Source organism: Lissotriton vulgaris, chromosome 7 (assembly GCF_964263255.1).
Source record: "Lissotriton vulgaris chromosome 7, aLisVul1.2, whole genome shotgun sequence".
Taxonomy (NCBI): Eukaryota; Metazoa; Chordata; class Amphibia; order Caudata; family Salamandridae; genus Lissotriton; species Lissotriton vulgaris.
In genome coordinates, this window is record NC_141695.1 from 132,031,597 (window position 1) to 132,052,571 (window position 20,975).

At 44.4% G+C, this 20,975-nt stretch overlaps 1 protein-coding gene across 1 annotated transcript in view; it reads right to left on the reverse strand.

The window, feature by feature from the left end:
* Window positions 1-7,867: 7,867 nt before the first annotated feature.
* LOC147700995 (phospholipase A2 inhibitor gamma subunit B-like) overlaps window positions 7,868-20,975 on the reverse strand; it is a 184,079-nt gene continuing 170,971 nt past the window's right edge. The window contains exon 5 of the mRNA XM_086929818.1: window positions 7,868-9,722. Within this exon, the coding sequence (XP_086785944.1) occupies window positions 9,529-9,722 (194 nt within the window). The 3' untranslated portion in view covers window positions 7,868-9,528. The remainder of the gene's footprint in view (window positions 9,723-20,975) is intronic.

Genomic DNA, 20,975 nt, shown 5'->3' on the forward strand with positions numbered 1-20,975 from the left:
ACTATCTAGGGATAAGGCTAGCAGATCAATTGAAATGGCACCCACACATTGAGAAAATGGCCTTAAACCACAAGCGCATTTTTGGGAGTCATTGGGAGGGAACATAGAGCTTCAATATCCAGACCCATAGCACCTGCACTGGAGATTTATGCTGCAAAAGCGGTAGGTTGTGCATTGTATGGAGCTGAGCTCTGGGGTTTAAACAATGTTGATATCCTTGTTACGGCAGAAAATACGTTTTTTAGAGAGCTTGTCTCATTACCTAGGGGTACTCCAACTAAGCCACTCCAGTGCGACATGGGTCACCGATCAATCAAAGACCTAATCATTTTGCGCCCGCTTCTCTATTTGGCCCGCTTGTGGCGCACACCCGAGCTATCAAGTTATGCAGATCGCTAAAGAGAAATCATGAACATGCAGGGGTCCCACAAAATCGTCTGGCTTGCTAGGGTAAAAAAGTTTCTATTGGCTATTGGTTTTAACATTGCATGGGAGTCAGGTGTTTCGGTGTCAAAAACGGAAATTAAGAGAGCCTATTGGACATGGGTTGATGCCCAAGATCTCAGAGATACCAACATGGGCAGGTTGACAGATGAGTTCCGCTTACACAAGACAGTACATCGTCTTGAACCCTACCTGGACTTCATTAGGAAACCCAGAGATTGGGCACTTTACATTCAGTTCAGACTACGGAACTCTTCCGGTTCGTGAACGTACATGTAAGTGGAAACCACTCAACCAAACTCCTGTTGATTGTCCGTTTTGGACTGATGTACCCGAAACCATCCCGCATTTTTTCTTCGTATGTCGCGCTTATAACAAACCTAGGTCGAAATGGTTAAAACCTGTCTGCCGTCAGCTTGAGACCAAGAATTACTCTTCTGCCCTCAGAATTTTGCAGACAGATCCTAACACCACCCTAGTTTGTGGGGTGGCAAAATTCCTTAGTTGGGCGTGGGTGATCAGACTGAAAGACTTACTCTAACCTTATAAGGCGACCATTTTTTAACTCTGTTCAAAGCTGTAATTGGTTTCATAGATTTTTACTACTGTTGTATTTTTAAGTGCCTTTTTAATGTACGTCTCAAATGAATTGTGTTTTTAACTGTAAATGGGCTTTTTAAGATATTTCATATCGAAATAAAGCTTTGTACTACTACTACTATATTCATGAATAGTCCGTACCTGCATATATTCTTTTGAGTGTTAATTTTAGTTAGTAAATCGTGTTGTAATAATCAATGGTAAATGAAGTGTTAGAATGAGTCGTGCCAGTCGAGAAAAGTAAAATGGCATTTAGAGGGAATTTTGTAATTCTCGATGTTCATTGCAATTGCCTAACAAAGTCGCTCATATGTAACGTAATGCATTAGATTTAAATGTGCACCATATTAATGTCTGCACATGTAGAGATAATTGATTTTGCCTTAAAAGTGATGAAATGTAGTGCTTGCAGATGCAACATGTATAAATGTGTGTTTAAATTGATGTCTAAGACCTAGATGGAGTATTTACTCTTTCGTGCTATGAAAGGCCTATTCGTATTTCTTATGTTAGCTTATTTGTCTAGGCCTGAAATGTATTTTCCCTTGGGAAAGCTCTCATTTGGAGGCAATCAGGGAAATTCATGTGCGTGCAAGGTTGTTCTGTTCTCATGTTTCTGTTACAGGTACAAGGACACCGTCCTCGTTAGTTAGACTAGCACCTTTTGTTTTAGGAGTTAGGTATGGAGGAGACCTGTTCAAAGTATGCAGGAATGCCGATAATTGGGAGCCGACATTTTTTTCTTGCTGAAGAAGTCTCAGACCCAAGGATACACCAAGCGTTGCTGGACCGAGTACAAGTTTTGGTGGAAAATTACCTACGAGAGGTGCCTGGCCAGAGGAGGTGTTTCAGGGGTGTGATATCAATTGTGCATTTTGTATTCGGGACAGTTTCCCGAGGGAAGAGTGAGCAGAAAGCAGTTAGAGGGCAGAAGGAGGGGATCGATTCTAGCAGAAGGAAGTCTTAGAATGAACTCTGTAGCTTTGGCTACTCACCTTTACAACGTGAGTGTACTTCTTAGGAAGTCTTCACGAGCTGACACCTTCTCTTGTTCTTGCACGAAAATTCTAAGTAGGGATGCGTGTAGAGATAGATTAATAGCCACTAATTATTTATTTATTTATTTAAGCCATTTCTAAAGCGCACTGCAACCCTACGGGCATCCTGGCGCTATAAAAGTGTAACTAAGAATTGAGCATCATGGGGCAGGAAGGGGGAAGTGAGCAATTTACTCTTGGGCAGTTAGACTTTGGGGAAGAGCCATGTCTTTACCTTTTTTCGGAAAGGCATCAGTTCACCTATTTTCCTGATTGCAATAGGAAGGCTATTCAATAGATGGGCTGCCGCTATGCTAAAGGCTCTGCCACCGTGAGTAGCTTTCCTGATCCTAGGTATGCTAGTGAGATTAGTGGATGAGGAGCGGAGGGGCCATGTGGGTTCATACCATTTGAATTTGTTTTGTAGAGGTTTGGGACCTCTCCTATGTGCTGCCTTGAAGACAGTGCATAGAGAATAATGCAGAACTAATGAAGACTAATATAGATGTTGGGGCAGTTATTGACTGTTTAGCATTTTTGAAGTTGCTCATTCTTTTTATGCTGCATCTGATTAGGGGATTCGTAGGGTGGGCTTTGTATTAGTGCCTATGTATTTTTACAAACTTGTCATGAGGTGCTTGTATATTCAGTTATTTTTGGCTTCGTATTAAAACCCCTGACTTGGAATTCGGAGTCTGGGATCCTTTCCAAGTTTTCATTATTTTAGTCATGTTAAATTGTCATGAATGTATTGCTTCTCCCCTTTACACTTCTCAGCAGGTAATAAAGGTCCAGTCGACCGAGGATTCCTAGTAAACTTTTATATTGGAGTCCGGCTTCCTCACTACCAATGTGTACAGGGGCAGAGAAGTATTGGGGGAACCATATATAACTTGTTAAAAAAATGTATAAAAGAAATCCGATGCAAATACAAGAAGGTGATGGAAGAAATGCTTGCATAAATCTCCGCCACTGGTGATTGGTCTGAGATCCATTCCAGGCTATCGCTTTTTTGCTCACAGGGCCATTTTAGGCAGAGACCTGCCTTATGAAAATCGGTTGTGGTCCTTCTCTAATAGGAATAGTCCAGCGCGAACTGCCAAGCCAGGCCAAGTCCCCTCCAGCTGGGAACACAAACAACCTCAAACTGCTTTTGACCTACTTAAGTCCCCTCAGTGAGGTATAGCTTGAGTTCTACGGCACAGTGAGCAAGGGACCTACATCCCATTTAAGGTGTCTACTGCAAAAAATAAACAAAGTGATGGAGGAAACGATTGAATTAATGTCAGCCACCTGCAAGCGCTCAGGGTTACATTCCAGACAATTGTGTTTTGCCCACTGTGCCACTCTAGACACCTTCAAGACACAGTCAACGCATACATAAAATCCATAAATAACAAATACATACATAAAATTTGATGACTTCAGTGAGATGAAAGAAGTAGAATAAGAGAAAATTAAAGTTTGCCAAGCAAAGTGCAGGTGGTCAAGTTATGCTGAGGTACAAAATATATCTTTGAACCATGTCTCATATCAAAAGAAGTGAAGAGGGGCCAACAGAGCAAGCCTTGACATCCTTCCTGGGAAAGCTCCAAAGATGACTATGGCAACATAGATTACTTTCTTTGACCAGAAAGATATGTTAAAAATAAGATGAGGGTCACAAATTTTTGGAGCAGTAGAAGAACCGATCAGGAGTATTTCAAGGGAAAGCAGGTTGCACAATTTCACAGCCATGTGTTGACATGCAGGTTTGCCTAAAGAAAGTGAAAATTTAGATCCCAGATACAGGTTAGGTTGAACAAATCACCCTCAAAGGGTATTTAGTTTCTGAAGACTGTGCTCCTCTTGCTCTCCCAAAATGCACTCTGCCTCATGGCCTGTGTCTGTGTTTCACCAGAAGCACGTGCAGCACACCGGCTCGGCTTTGGACGGCTTTCATCCTCTCTGAATTGGTCTGCTAGAATCATGAGATGCCGGCCAGCAGTACATTATGGAGAATCACGCGAGTCAAGGTGGAAAAAATACTTAAATACGTCAAGGCAGGGAGGAGGCGTTGACTGCTCTCAAGCCAAGCGTCATGATTTGGCTAAGGCCCTACTCTATTCTCGGTTCACGCGGCTGTGTTACCCTCTAAGCAATTCTAAGATGATGGCAGTGCCTCTTTAATGAGACTGCAGACACTGGAAAGGACCTCACTTCCTATAGCATAGACATAGCTGCCAAGGTTTCAGACTGTGTATGTGTGACATTTCCATAATTGCATTGTAATTATGAGTGACATTCAATGACTATGAGTGACACTTTCTTGCAGGCACAATCAAGCAGTGAAGACGAAGGAAACATATATAAATATCAGAAACTACACCCATTTGATCAACAGGAAACTCTAAGATCTTAAAATTGCTGCAAAGCACCAGAAATGGAAGGGCACAAGGCTAGTGCCCTTATGTGGGGGTGCTGCCTGGAGGCTGAGCATTGGTGTAGCCAGGCCACAGGTTAATGGGTTTTGAGAGAAGGGGAGTAGTGAGAAAGCTCTATACACATAGCTGCCAGGTTTTCAAATTGTGTGACATTTGCATGGTTTTAGTGCACTTATGAGTGATACTCAACTGCCAAATGTGTGACACTTAGTGTGACATTTTCTAACAAGTAAAGCCAAGCAATGAAGTGCATGGAAAGAGATAAATATTAGAAATTACATCGGTTTGATCAATGAGAAGCCTTTAAATATCCTGAAACTGCTTAAAAACCCTTAAAATGGGAGGATAAGAAACTGAGACAAAACACTTTTGTTCCCAGAAGATAAAGTAAATAAATCATCATAAAACGTCTCGCAACCTCGTGCCATTTTATTATGCCCTAACAGTCACACCCGCACGTCATTGCATTTTATTGCCTAACAGGTAAGCATATGCTATGGAGATCAAATGAACACGGGCCAGATATTGTACAAACATAGGCAAAATCACCAAGAGCAGAACAATATTTTTCCCTTTATCTGTACATACTTCAAACAACACGTATAGATAGAAAGCACTTTTAAATGTGTTCTAGAGCAGATCCATGACTAATACTTAAAGTAAACAAATACAGAAATGGCATGTTACAAATGAATAAATACGATTTTGTTTTCTGTTCTATTTGGTTCACGTCGAAGCATTTGCAGACTTTTGAAACAACAAGTACACTTCTCTTAGTAAAGTGTCAACACTAGGCAGAGTACTTGACTAACCTAACTGCTGCCATTGCAGCGCTTAGGCGTGGGTGAGCAGAGCGCTTTGCCAGCTATCTTTATTTCCACAGAGCTGTGACGTGTCTTTGGGTTTTTTCTGTGGAAAGGGGCCGATAGACTATAGCTGAAGTTTAAAGCTGGGTCACACAGTGGTCTCCTACAGAGTGTCCCACTCTGGCTGGTGGCTGTTTCTGATGATTAGAACAGGCCTGCTATCAAGATACCCTTCCAAAGCAGTATTTAATTATTTATATTGAGTTTAAATGTGCAGCAACAGCAGTGGTGTAACACAGCCCCTTGCAGCACCCACGGTGCGGGGGCCCCCAAGCTTCAGGGGGCCCACTTCAGCACAGTACTCTGGCCGGAGAGCTCCTGATTGATCTGGAAGGGGCCCCTCCACATACATTGCAGGGGGCCCCCTCAAGTTTCGTTACACCAGTGGTAGGGGCATAACACAGGCCCCCGCATCCCTAAAGGTGCGGGGGCCCTGAGCTGCAGGGGGCCCCCTCAGCACAGTACTCCTGCCTGAGTGCTCCGGAATAAATGCAGAGAAGGGCCCCTCCAGGTACATTGCACAGGGGCCCCTTAAACGTTTGAAATGCCTTTGGTCTGGTACGGAGCTCCTTAGTTTGCTTCTGCCATGGCCGCCATCCAGGCCACGCCCCCATTATTGGATATTTTTAATGACAATGTTTTTGAGAGCAAACTATTTTCTATGTGTTTCTATACATATGATAAATTATGATTATTGTTACTACAATTCCCATAATGCATTTTCAAGTTAAAGCACCAATTCAAATAAAGTGACTTTTTTGATATACAATAATGTAAGATCTGTATTTCTTATACTATCATGATTTAATGAAAATCTTAAACCTTTCAAACTAGATGGTGGATTTGAGGTATCTAGGTTGTAAACCACAACAACACTTTCCAGCTGATTTGTTGCCTCAATCATGTGTGTTGGTGGTGGCTGCTGAGATGGTCCCCCACCTCTCCCACATGCCTCTGCCAAGCGACTTGCTACCTTCTCTTTTGTACATGATCTTAAGTCGTAACACATTTTCCTCATTTCTGGGATGGTATGTTATGTCACGCCAAGGGAATTGATTTTCTCCAAGATGTCATTCCAGATTTTAGTTTTTGGGCTTTCTTGCACGGTGAAAGAGGTCCTACAAACAGCTCCTCATTATGGGCAACACACTCCTTGATGAGGACCTCTAGCTCCTCTGGAAACCTCAGCTTCTGCTATCTAGCAGAAAGATGTTTATCTGCCTCTTTCCTGGAATAATTGTAGTTGTTTGCAGCCAAAGATTCCCACAAAGGTCCACAGATAAACTCCTGCAACAAAACTCACTTCCTCGGTTACAAAACATTAGAAGGGGCATGCATCTGAACACTTTCTCATAGTGATGTCATCATTCTGTTCCCAAAAAGCGACTGTACCTATCCCTGATTTCCTAAAACCAAATGGAAAATTTTGTGATTCATATTAGGGAATTGCAAAATAGCAAAGATGATTCTTACAGATTCGTAAATTGTAGAAAGTGAACTTAGCGATTTTCTAATAGTGATTCAGATGGATTCACTATTGGAAATCGCTAAGCCAAATGTACGTACATCTCGTCCAGAGTTATCGGAGTAGTAAGTTTGCCAGTAGTCTTCCTACAGAACAAAATAAGCCTTTTCCATCTAGAAATCTAGCATCTACAACAAGGTTTGTGTATCCATCTGGACTACCCAACGCTACTCCAATTTAGCAAAGTATTGAAGAATCACCTCTTTAAATAACATTACATCATAATACAGTAACAGTCCACGTTACATTTACCTTGCAAATCATTTGCTGACCGTATCCTTGCCTTTGACCGTGTACCATGTTCCACAGCCTTTTGGCAAGGTTCACCCAATACAAATTCTGTGTACATACACACATAGGGCCCGATTCACAGAACTAACTTAAGACAAAAGCCTAAACTTACTAATTTTGGTATTCACAGAAGTTAGGATTTTGTCTTAAGTTTGTCTTAAGTCTGTCTTAAGACAAACGTAAGACAAAATCCTAGCTTCTGTGAATACCAAAAGTAGTAAGTTTAGGATTTTGTCTGAAGTTAGTTCTGTGAATCGGGCCCATACATTCCTGGTGCAGGCTCATAGGAGAGGTTTATACTTACCTTCTGCCCCTGCTTCAAGAAAGTTTGTCAGCTGTCTTCTCCATATGCAACTACCTCAGAGCCCAAGGCAGCCCAAGGAGGTGATTTACAGGCTTTGGGGACCCCCTTGAAGACCTTGAGCAGGACAAAGACCTTGGAATCCAAACCCAACAGTCTGGGCGGTCCCTGGACCAGAATACTGACGGGCAAGGAACTAGACTCGCCGGGCCTGGCCATGTTGTTGTTACATCTCATAATTAAGAAAGGGTTTTTTTTTACTTTTTTGGCTGTTGCAGTTACCTGCTGCCTATCCTATGCACAAGTTGTCTGCTGTGGCGGAAGCAAAATTGCATTTTAAAAAGGAATACAGTGAAATCAGAGACATTTTGAAGACTATGTTTGGACTCAGATGTCATTTATTCAGTAACATTGTAGCAAATAAAATATTACACTTTTCAAACCCACAACACTGTAGTACATTGGAGCGGAGTATAATTTGGCCATATCTATTGTTAAGAGCTAATATTTTAAGTACACCACACATTATGTTGATAATTGTTGTGAAAAGTGGGCAACAAACGTCATCTGAGTTTTTCAAGCTAAGCTGTAGATTACAAATAGCCAACGAAACATGATCACTTGTATCAGGTATGTAACTAGATATGTAGTATTAGATACAATCAGGAGTATTGATGATATGAGCAGACACTGTGGTGCTGAAAGTTTAAATAGCTATGCTGCCACTGGAAAATGTTTGTATAAAACCACTAGTAATATTTATAAAACAATCAACAATCTGATAGCAAAAAATAAACAACAGAACATCAATACAAAAAAAGAGCGCCGGTATTAGATATGTGCTGTCATGCAAAAAGCACAGTAAAGTCAGGACTGGTATGGTTAGTTTTGGGGGGGCGCAGAGTGTAACTGCGTAAGTAAAGTTCTGCAAAAGGTACAGACGTCGCTACTTTATGAACCTGCAAAAGATTACATCTATGCACAAATTCGCCAAACAACCTTTACAACAAAAATTTTACAACACACTACCATTACGACGCAACCATTACAACGCAAACCATTACAACGCATTGCGCTGGGGGGCGCTCTAGGATAGGGAATAGATTTAATTTACTATCCAACACCTTCCCTACTATCCATGGGGACTGGAGTTGGAATAGTAAGTTAAACTATTCACTATCCAGCACCCCAAAGCGCTATGCGTTATAATGGTATGCGTTGTAAAAACTGCGTTGTAACGGCATGCGTGGTAAAAGCATGCGTTGTAACGTCATACATCCATTAAAAACATTCTGCCTTGCAAAGACTGCCCTACATAATCTGCCAGGCCTATTGACTTTTCTAATGCTTGTTTGGTACTACAATCTCTTGTTCCATTAAAGACCAGAGCAGCAAACTATGTGAGGGTGTTGGGGGAAGACAAGTGTACGTGTACGGGGTAAAAACAAGGAAACAAACAGAATACAAAATCAAAGGGTAGAGTTGGTAGCAGGAAGAAATGTTGGCAGGAAGCCAGAGAAACAATGTGTTCAGTCACTGGGTCAGGTGGCGGAACAAAACAGAGGAATTCAGTGGTATCCTCCGGAAAAAGAAACACAATTTAAAAAGAATAAAGCTTATATAGGGTAGAGGTGATGCTATCTAACCTATGAAATAATACAACTTCCTTTTGGAAATGATTTACATCCTGGAGGCTGGACTTAGGTGAAAGTAATTCATTTTTTACAATTTTGAGGGATAAGGTTTCTGAGCATCCGAGATCAAGCCCCCTCGTCAGACGTCAGCGTTCACTGACATAGCAAGGGTGATATGGACTCTAATATAAGCTAGTGAAAGTGGTCTCGGTGTCCTCTGATTGGGTAGTACATGATGGCCATCATGAGGTGCAGTGTGTCCCTCACCTACCCGGGCCTCAGCGCTACTGCTGATGCAGGGCTATTACTAGCTATGCCCATCACTGTAAATCTTGCGAATTCACTTTAAGCTTGAGCTTCCGAATAATCAACAGTTCTTTAAGGTATCTGCGTTTATGCGGTGGAGATTAAAAGAAGTCTTTCAGCAGAACAACTCCAACAAGGACAGGGAGGAAGTAGCCATGTTGAAGAAGGATGGCTTCACTGCTGCACTGAATTTTCCCCATTATGGGCACGCCTGCAAAAATGCTAGAATCTTGATCTGCGATACACAAATTTTCAGTTGCACATCCACTCATGGCAATGGAGTACACACCAACATCTGAAAGGAGAAAATAACATGGAATTATATTTGCTGCGTATGATCCTGTATGTACAACCTGTAATTCTAATATCTTGACCTCTGTATCTGAACCCCATTTCATCATATCAATGGCACTCCATGGCATTTTGTTATCTGTACTGAGGTGATTCTGTAGTCTTGACCTATTGTGGACCTATTTAGGGGTGGGCAGAACTCGTGGAGTTTTAATCCATAAACTTTCGCAGAGGTACAAAAAATTCTGTGAGATTCCGCAGAGTCCCGCCCACCGCTAATGCTAACGCTGATGTGGAGCTTCTAAGACATGATGCTTTACTAGTTCATTAATGTCCCTCTAAAACTTCATGATGTACTCATCCCTAGGTTGAGAGGAAGAGGAGACATAATGTCACAAAGTAATAGGCTAATCTATTCTACTATGACTCAAGCTGTTCCTTCTCCACTGGCTCCCTGGAATACAATTATCAATTAGACATTCCCAGATGTGAGCGGATGAGGGCTGGTCACATTGGTTTCTGTGACTGGAGTGCCAGCTCGGTGCTCAACTTCTCTCACTTTTTATGTTTACAGTGTATTTATTATCCAAGTAGCTGGCAGCTTGAAATAGGTAATTGCACAATGCTCATCAACAAGTGAAATTATAAACTTCAATTTTTCAGATGTCAACATTAACAAGCGCACAACTGCAGAGAATGCATAAAATAACCACGCTCTTCTGCAGACATTTTGCTCATGCCGTTAATAATAACAATGTTTTAGCATAAGACAAAAGGCTATGAGCGACCAGACTGTACTCATGACAGCACTTCCAGTAGTGTCCCTAGATTGGTAATGACAGTATTAGAGGTCTCAGTGTAACAGAAACAGCACTGTTAGTGCTTTCAGTAGGATGAGTATCAACAGGATGGATAATGAAAAATTGTCTAAAGAAATGTCACATTCTGCCATCCTGCCAGACGATGCTTCTGTTATTCTCACCTACCCAGGTTCTGCTCCACGAAGAATTCTTGTCTCCTAAAACCCTTTACCCTTGCCTCTGGATCTGCCCCATAGCTCCCATATTTACCCCAGTCTCTGACACTCCCTCCATTCATGCACCAGGCTTTGAGAGCCTTCTCATTCTTTCCCTCCTGGTCCTCAGCTGCACTGGGAGGTGACCAATGCTTCTAGCCCATAGCCCGTCATATAGAGTCCTCTCCTAACTATGCATCAATGGTCTAGGGAGGGTCAGACCGTGCTTCCCCTCTGTGTACCAGGAGGCCTCTGCCACGACAGCAGGACATGCCAGGAACCAACCAACAAAAAAAGGGCTAGGGAATAGGGTCAGAGATCAGAAGAGGGGAAGAGCCTAAAGGGCAAATAGGTACGTTTTTAGAAGTTTCCTGAAAGTGGCTTCATTTTTTGCTAGCCTAATATTGATGGGAAGGGTGTTCCATTTGGTTGCTGCCAGGGAACGGATAGACCGACCTCCCATTCTGGATTTTTTTATACGGGGGATCATGAGGAGGCCCTTTCCCATCGAACGAAGTGCTCTGTTAGGCTCGTGTGGGACAGCTAGGTCAGACAAGTAGGACGGTGCACTGTGAGAGATAATTCTAAAGCATAAAAGAAGGGCTTTAAAAAGAATTCTCTTCCTAATGGGCAGCCAGTGAAGGGTTGCCAAGGTGGGTTTAGAAGCAACTCTTCTGGGAAGTCTCAATACTAGCCGTGCTGCCGAGTTTTGTAGCACCTGCAGTCTCCTGATGTTCTTTTCCGAAGTACCAAGAAGAAGTACATTGCCATAGTCCATGCAAGAGGTTACTAGGGCCTGAGTCAGGGTACGCCTGGCCTCCAAAGGGAGAAGGTCCAGGGTACGGTTGAGAGTTTTCATGACCCCAAAGCACTTCCCTACAATTTTATTTACATGGCTGTCAAAGGAGAGTTTGGTATCCACCCAGACACCTAAATTCTTTGCTTCTCTGCCGGGAGTAGGTAGAGACCCCAGACAGGATGGCCACCACTCCTTGGTCCAGCTAGTGTCCTTGCCTCCAATTATCAACACCTCAGTCTTTGAGCCGTTGAGTTTGAGGCAATGTTGGGTCATCCAACCTGCAAGATTGCTCATACAGGTTTTAAAATTTTCAGCAGCCAAGGAGGGAGCTTGGGACAGGGAGATCAGCAGTTGAGTATCGTCGGCGTAAGAGACTAGCTCTACGCCGTACGATTGGACCACCCCTGCCAGTGGGGCCATATATAGGTTGAACAAGGTGGGACTCAGGGCAGAGCCCTGAGGTACCCCCTGTTCTAACGCTATGCTGTCCGAGAGAAAATTGCCTCTCTGAACCTGAAAGCTCCGGTTGGTTAGGAAAGCTTTCAGCCAGCCCAATGCCTTCCCGGTGACCCCAGCTTTGTTTAGACACTGTAGCAAGATGAAGTGTGCTACAGTGTCAAACGCAGCACTGAGGTCCAGCATAATGAGTGCCATAGTCTTACCCTCATCTGCGCCTTCCCGTAAGGAGCGCTGTCTCTGTTGAATAGCCTGATCTAAAACCAGACTGAGAGCTGTGTAAAACATTTTGGGATTCGAGATAGGCCATGAGTTGAATATTTGCTATTTTCTCTGCGACTTTGGCTAGGTAAGGTAGCAGAGATATAGGTCTTAAATTCTCTAGGGTATCCTGACTCACATTGGGATTTTTCTTTATAGGAAGTACGATTGCTTTTTTCCAGTCTTCAGGCAGACAGGCTGTAAAAAAGGAAATTTGTAGCACGTACCTAAGGTGGGGCTCCAAAACAGCCAGACTAGCAGCTATTATTTTGGGAGGAGCCGGATCCCGAGGGGAACCAGATTTAATACTTTGGCAGATTTTTACAAAGATTTCCAGGGAAGGGACCGTGAAATTACGCAGGCATAAATCTGTGGGAGCGGCGTCTTCACTCTCAGCAAAGTCGTGTCCTGGTTTTATGTTGCCCAAAAAGTTGGCATAGATGTCAGTGATCTTGCCGGAAAAATACTTAGCGATCTTATTGCAAGTATCAACTGAATCATTAAGGGAAATATTGTTAGAGGCGGTTACAGAGATTTCTTTAAAGATCTTGAAAAGCTCCTTCGAGGAATTCTCTGCTTCCATAATGCGAATGTTATAGTGGAATGCTTTGGAGGCTCGGATCATTCTATAAGTTTTTTGCGCTTTTTTGTAAAGGGTTTTAGTTTTTGGGCAAAAATTGATACGCCATGTCCGCTCAAGTTTTTTACAAGCAGATTTGGCTAGACGTAGTTCTTGAGTGAACCACGGATTAGCTTTATTGGCTCTCTTGGTGTTAGTCAGCGTACGAATCGGGGCAGTGCTATCTAAAGCAGTTGTAATGCATTTTTGTAGCTGACTATAAGCTGTTTCACAATCGGACCCTCCAGGAGGTCCAACGTTATCAAATTTCTTAATAAAGGAGTCAATGGAGAAATGTTTCCATTTTCTGCATTGATAGCGATAAGCAGTATCAGAACTGAGTTCGGTAGCAGGGATCTGTATTTGCATCGGAATCACAAAATGATCAGACCAGGGAATCGGTAGAGGGGCCAGAGGGAGTACTCCAGTCCAGTTCCCAAAGATGGGGTCCAGCAAATGTCCTAATTGGTGAGTTGGGTCCTGGTTTTTAAGCTCTAGCTGTAAAGAGAGCAAATCAGACTTTATGTCAGAGGCCTCATTATCAAGGGGGTTGTCAAAGTGGACATTCATGTCTCCCAACACTAGCAATCTGGATTTTCTCAGTGCTAGGTGAGTTGTAGCCTCCATAAGGCTAGATGTAAAGTCATAGAGTCTTCCTGAGGGTCGGTATACAAGGATACCCGAAAGGGAGTATTTCGGCCCTATTAAGATGGTGATCACTCTATATTGGATCCTGGTGGCGGGATATTAATACCTCCAACCTGACACTGGCTTTCAATAAATGCCAGTTGCGCCCAGTCCTCAAGGTCACCCCCCAAAAAAATTGTATTTATTGTTTATCAGTCCACCACTTTTGTGCTTCATTTAATAACGAGTACAAAAGAAGAAAAATGTGTGAAAGGTCAGAAAGTGCATCACGTGAGCGTCACCAAGGGAGTTGCTGGTAGGTACACACCATTTTGCTCACGTTTTTCATCATCAGTTACTTTCTTGACCATGAAAAAGATAAATCCAGGGTTTAATATATAATAAAGGGTTAAGAAAAAGAAAGATATGTGAAAAATTGCACAAGAAATGCTAGTGTTAAACTAGACCAGTGGTACGGAGCACACTCTTGAAGTAGAGTGCGACCGTATGGGACGCAGAAATGAAGTAGAACCAGACTCTCATCTGAACATGGTATGGGTGTGCATGCAGACAGAATGGGCAGTGAGAGAGCCTTTATGTTTTACTCCACAAGAGATAAATACGGGCTGAATCTGTTGGCGAATTTGAAGGGTGGTGAGAGAGCCCCGCTTTTTGACTCCGCACTAACGAAAATAAGATGAGTGGGTGATCATGGGGAAACGGGTCATGGCTGTCCTCATGCAAATAGAGGAGAGCGGATGCATGTTAGCATTTATCGCTTGACTTACAAACCAGTCAATACAAATATATGAACAGAGGGGAGCGAATGCGTGTTAGTGTTCATTGCTTCACTTACAAACTGGCCCATACAAATATCTGTACCAGAATATCAGTATTTACGTATAGATTTGAACCCTTTTTACTTGAGGATTTTACTTGAGGATGTAAGTTTGTAACTAGTAAGATACTTATGTGCATATAACCACAGGTTTATGGGCGGCAACTGCATGTGCCTGCAGGGGATGTGCAACTTACGAGTGAAGGACAGTCCCTAGAAGGTGGGAGGCCGGTATGAATTTTGAGGGCAACCACCTGGTAAATATATTATGACTCTCATGCTATATATGTTACCTTTCGCATCAGCAAGCCAATTGGCTTTTTGAAAGATGTCCTGACTGGTTGGTACCATTTGTCCGTTCTTTGTTTATCAGTCTCCCTTGGCTTAGGTCGGAAGTTCAGTGAGGTGAAGATTGGCCTGAGTCCTGATGAATTTGCTGTAAAGTATTTTTGGCAATGAAACATGTTGGCTTAACCTAAAGTGGTCTGAAACATGCTGTTTGTTTTAAATCTTAAGTGAGCTCACAACAATTAATACAAATTGGAGCATGGGCATGTGAGTCTTAACTCATTTTTAGTTTGGAGAAACGTGGTTATTCCCTCTCGTACCACAGGGTCTAGCTTGACACTAGCACTTCTTGTGCAATTTTTCACATATCTTTCTTTTTTTTCATTCTTTATTATATATTAAACAGTGGATTTATCTTTTTCATGGTCAAGAAAGTCCCCGATGATGAAAAACGTGAGCAAGCTGGTGAGTACCTACCAGGAGATCCTTTGGTGACGCTTATGTGAGGTACTTTCTGACCTTTCACACATTTTTCTTTCTTTTGTACACATTATCAAATGGGGGTACAAATGGGGTGGACTGATAAACAACAAATAACTGCCATTTATTGAAAGCCAGTGTCAGGTTGGAGGTATTAGTATCCCGCCACCAGGATCCAAGAAAGTTGTTGTATGTTCATAACAGTCAGGTCTGTTCAGTATATTTTTTGCTTTTGGGTAGAGGGCGACCTGATTGTATCATTCCCTCTTATTTTCCTTATTCTGGATAATCACTCTAAATCCCTTGGGATGACAGAGGCCTACTCAGGAGATACAGAGAAACAACAAAAAGTAATGCAATGGTTATAGGCAGCCAAAGTTTAATCTCTCTAAGGCCCACCCAAGAGCAAAAAGAGAAACCTACAAGAACCCAGTGAATGTAGACAGCCCTGTTAAAAGACCTTTAGAGTCCCCCTGGAGTAACAAAAGTCTACCCAGTAGTGACCAAGGCACCACTCATGAGTAGCTCTATAAAATACATTGAGGACCGTCTGACGAACAAACCACAGGAATTCCCTGGCTACCACCAGACAGGTAAGAAGCTCTATAGAGCAGATTGAGGACTGGCAGAGGAACAAACCCCCAGAATTCACCAGCTACCACCAGAAAGCGTAGAAGCTCTATATAGAACATTGAAAAGTGCCAGAGGAACCGTGGCAATTCAATGGTTGCCCCTAGATAGAGTGGAAGCTCTTAATAGTACATTAAAAGATTCCAACTGGCACTGGTTGCCACCCAACAAGGTAGAAGTTCTATGAGTGCATTGATCAGTGGCAGAGGAATAAACCACTGCAATGCACTGGGTACCACCAGCCAGGTTAGAAACTCTTTTGAGTGCATTAGGGAGTGGCAAAGGAACAAACCACAGGAATGTACTGGTTACTACCAGACAGACTAGAAGCTCGTTAGAGTACATTGCAGTCCAGCAGACACTACAGACAATCAGCATTTCGTAAGACCTCTGAACTCCTGGTCAGAGACCTGCTCTCTCTCCCTGCAGCTCCACTGGTAGTGGTGCTGCCCTGTGCAGTGCTCTGTGCAGGTAGGTGTTCGAGGCCCTCCTCTTCCCCCAGGCTCCTGCCTGCGCCTCATCTCTGGTGGTCCGGTGGGAGAGCCTTGCTCTTCTGCTGGTTCCACTGCTGTCTTTGCTGTTTTGTGCCTGTTTTTCTGTCTTTGCTATTGTGCCCATTATTTGTTTGTTTCTCTCTGTCTTTGTTATTGTACCTGTTTTTCTGTCTTTAGGTACTGTGTCTCTGTATTTTTATTTGTTTGCCTTGTCTCTCTCTCTGTTTGTTCTCTTTACTTCTGCCATTTCCCTTTCCCGAAGCTGCTGCCCCTGAGCCCCTCCCCCTGCCGGTTCCCGCTCCTACCTCCCAGCTGCGCTTCCCTTCCCTCATCCCTATTTAATGGCGGCTGCTGCGTGGGGCGCCAAAGGCAAGCCTGTCTGCGATCTAACCGCTACCAGCGCCAGGGACCCAGGCTCTACGACCACCCACCACTTCAACTCAGCTGCCCTCCTCGTACTCAACCCCAGAAGGAACAACAACTGCCAGCTGTCCACACCGAACACCACCCTTGGCCAGTTCTCCTGCTGCTACTGCTGACGAACAGTAACCACCCTCCGCACCACCATGGCTGGCACCCCCACACCAGAAGTCAACAACCCCGGAGCCCTAAAGGGCATCCTCTTTAACGTGCGCTCCCTACTCAGACATGCCGTAGAGGTCTGGGACCTCCTTGACACCCTCTCACCTGATGTCGCCTTCTTCATGGAAATCTGGACCAATGCCTTCTTCACCCCCGACATCGCCAACGCTATTGCAGATGGCTACAAGATCCAGAGAAAGGACAGCCCCAACCACCCAGGAGGAGGACTCGCCAATGCACACAGGAGCTCCCTCTGACTCTCCACCTCCACCACAAGCGACTCCTCCGCCCCCACTGAACACCTTCACTTCCAGATCCAGACCAGCCCTAGAACCACTCTTTGCTGCACCCTTCCCTACAGACCCTCCCTGAATGTTGCGCTTCATTTGCCCCTACAATTGCTGTCTTCATTGTACACAATCACCTCCATGGACCACATACTCATCGGAAACCTGAAGTTTCACCTCAACAACCTCAATGACCCCAGATCCACCATCTTCCTGGACAACCTCGCCAACATGTGACTGAAACAGCTTTTCAACACCCCCACCCACAAGGCAGAACACACCCTCAAACCCATCTTGGCAGGTAGGAACAATATCCGCATCAGCCACACCACAAAGCCCCTCTTCATGGACCACCACTGCATACACTTCTCTTTCAACACCGTCCCCGCTCTCAAACCCACTCCTCACCCTATGTGAAGGAACTGGAGCAAGGTCACAGAGGAGCACTTCAACTCTACCCTCATTCACGACCCCCCACCTCGACCGACGCCAACTCTGCAGCCAAGGAACAACACTGCTGGATCACCAACTGCGTGGACAAGCTCACACCCCTCCGCACCACGGACAGACAGCTGCTGAAGGCCACCTGGTTCACTATCATCCTCCAAGAAGCCAGACGCTCCTGCAGACGTCTTGAAAAATGATGGAAAAACAGCAAAACCACGGAAGACCTAACCACCTACAAGAAAGCCATGGCAGAATACCACCAACGCATAAGATCCACAAAGAAGTCTTTTATCCGGAACAAAGTCATCACCAACTCCAGCAACTCTAAGGAACCATTCAACATCATCCAAAAATTCACCAAACCACAGCGAAGCCATGAATGTAACCGCCTCCCAGAACCTCTGCAACAAGCTTGGCTCCTACTTCCACCTGAAAATCAAGGCCCTCTAAGACAACTTCAGTGAGCAGACTCCAAAAACCACCCTTTCCTCCCTCAACGACAGTTAGCCCACCATTTCCACCGAAGATACCACCACAACCATGAAAAGGACTCACTCAGGAGCCCCAACGGACCACTGCCCTCTGCACATCTTCCAGAGAGCCGCTTCCGCCATAGCACCCGAGCTACGATGGACCATCAACGCCTCCTTCGAATCCGGCACTTTCCCCGGTCTGGAAGCGTGCAGGAGTCAAGCTCCTCCTCAAGAAACCCTCCGCAGACCCGACGGACCTGAAGAACTACCAACCCATATCTCTCCTTCCCTTCACTTCCAAAGTCACTGAGAAGATCACCAACGCCCAGCTGACAAACTTCATTGAAGAGAACCACATCCTTGACCCCTCCCAATCAGGATTCAGCAGCAACAACAGCACCAAGACCGCCCTCCTCGCTGCCACAGATGACATCTGCACGCTCCCCGACCAAGGCCACACCACAGCCCTCATCCTACTTGACCTCTCTGTAGCCTTCGACACCGTCTTTCATTGCACTCTAGCAGCCATACTCCACGACACCGGAATACAGGGAACCGCCCTCGACTGGCTCCGCTCCTTCCTCATTGGCAGAACCCAAAGGATCAGACTCCCGCCTTTCCCCACCGAACCCACAGAGATCAACTGCCGAGCACCACAAGGTTCATCACTCAGTCCCACGCTCTTCAACATCAACATAGCCCCCCCCCCCCATCGTCAGACAGCATGGACTCAGCATTGTACCCTACGCCGACTACACCCAGCTAATCCGCTCCCGCACGAAGTACCCTGAAACCATGAGCTTCCAAGAAGGAATGAAAGATGTTGCAGCTTGAATGAGCAGCAGTTGTCTGAAATTCAACTAGGAGAAGACAGAAGTCCTCTCACCCCCTCAGCTTGGCACAGAGGAACAAACCACAGGAATACATTGTTCACAACCTGACAGAGAAGGAGCTCAATAGAGTACATTGAGAATCGCCAGAGGAAGAAACTGCAAGAATGTCCTGTTTACTACCGGACAGAGTAGAAGCTCTATAAAGCACATTGAGGAGTGTCAGGAGAACAAACCACAGGAATGCACTGGTTACTTCCAGACTGGGTAGAAGCTCTATAGAGTAGATTGAGGAGCAACAGAGGAACAAACCACATGCTTTGGTTACGACCTGACAGAGGTTGCACTGGCTGCCACCAGTCAGCGTGGAAGCTCTATAGGGAGTGTCAAAGGAACAAACCACAGGAATGCATTGGTTACCCTGGGGCAGAGTAGAAGCTCAATAGCAGCAGCGGCCCATGCAGGTAAGAGTGGTGGAGTCACTGCTGCTGCGTACATGGAGGTGTGCTAAAGGAACTACAGGAATGCACTGGTTACCACTGGACAGGGTAGAAGCTCTATAAAGTGCATTGAGGAGCGTCAGAGGAACAAACCAGAGGAATGCATTGGTCACCACAGGGCAGAGTAGGAGCTCTATAGAGTTCATTGAGGAGCGGCAGAGGAACAACCTGCAGGACTGTATTGTTACCACCGGATAGGGTAGAAACTTTATAGAGTACTTTGAGGACTGGGGGAGGAACAAGAACAGGAATGCACTGAATATAAGGGGTTAGGGTATATCTTCCACAGAGGCCACTAAAGATCAACATTGAAACCAATGCAGCAGTTGTTCGGAGCACCATGGGGTAATACTGTCAGTAGAAATGTAACATGGTGGAAGGAATGTAATTATTAGTTAGAGGAACTAAGGGCAGGAGGTTTTTAAAGAAGACAGGTGTGAGAAGAAGTTAGGTAAGCATGAATTCTGGCCACAAGCCCTTTTCAGCCCTAATAGGCTCATTAGAAGTGCAAAATGAGGGAGGAGATAATAAGAAAAGCACAGGTCACAACAGGTGGGCAGAGAAAGGACTTTGGCTGAAAAACACAAACGCTAAACCCAAATTCGCCTGGTGACCCGAACAGTCAGGATCTGACTTCTATGCCTCTGGTGAAAGGCAAGGAATGGAAGCTTAGGTATGTCTTTACCTTCGCTTATGCACTTTCACTTGGTTTGTAGACGAGCGGAAAAACATAGGCAGATGGGAGTAAAGAAAGCAAACCACAGGTTACAACAAGGTGGGGAAGAGAGGCCTTTGGCAAGGACACAGAAACACAAGTGAGCTTAAACCAGAGCCAATGCAACGCATTAAAATTCAAAGTTTTGCATTTGCAAATTTTCCAAAGAAGTTACCACAGACACAGTGTCCTGGAACTTTTGGATGGAAGGGATTAATGGAGGGACATGTGCAGGTCTCCATCCACTGAGGTACTTAACGAAGGAGGTCAGTGAGTAGAAGCAAGACCAAGAGTCTTGCTTCTACTCCCAACGGGTGGGAGAAGAAGACGTTCAGCAAGGAAAAATATAAATGGCTGTAAAAGCAAAAAAAACAGACAATGCAAAGTAGTGACAATTCAACTTTTTTGCAGATTCTTTGCAGACTAGGGGCCCTGGGCCGGTTGAACTGACAAGTCAGATGCTGGTCACTTTACCAGTGGTTTGCCTGAAATGCAAGGTATTAAGACAAAGGTATGACTCCGAGATCATTCATGCAGTGTTGCTGCTTTTGTGGTGCAAAAACATGGTGCACTAGGCATGATCTCAAATGGCAGCCGAAGGTGGGAATCATCTAAGATGCTAGTCGTGAAAAGTAGATGGTAACAATGTCCCTCCATTGAGGCGCATGGGCACTACGTTATCCATGCACTGCAATGGAAGCAATCCAGGTGGACTAAAATGCCTGCTAGCCAATCAAATGCTGAGATACCGTAAAGAGGCTAGTGAATAAAAACAAACATCTCTTTCTTTACTTTTTAGGTCTGGTGTAAACCAAGGAGTTTGGAATTTACTAAAACAATGTGTATAATAAACTTACTTAAAGGGGCTTTCAGCCACCTCTCTTCATCCATTGGTCTGTTATTGTATATTCAAGAT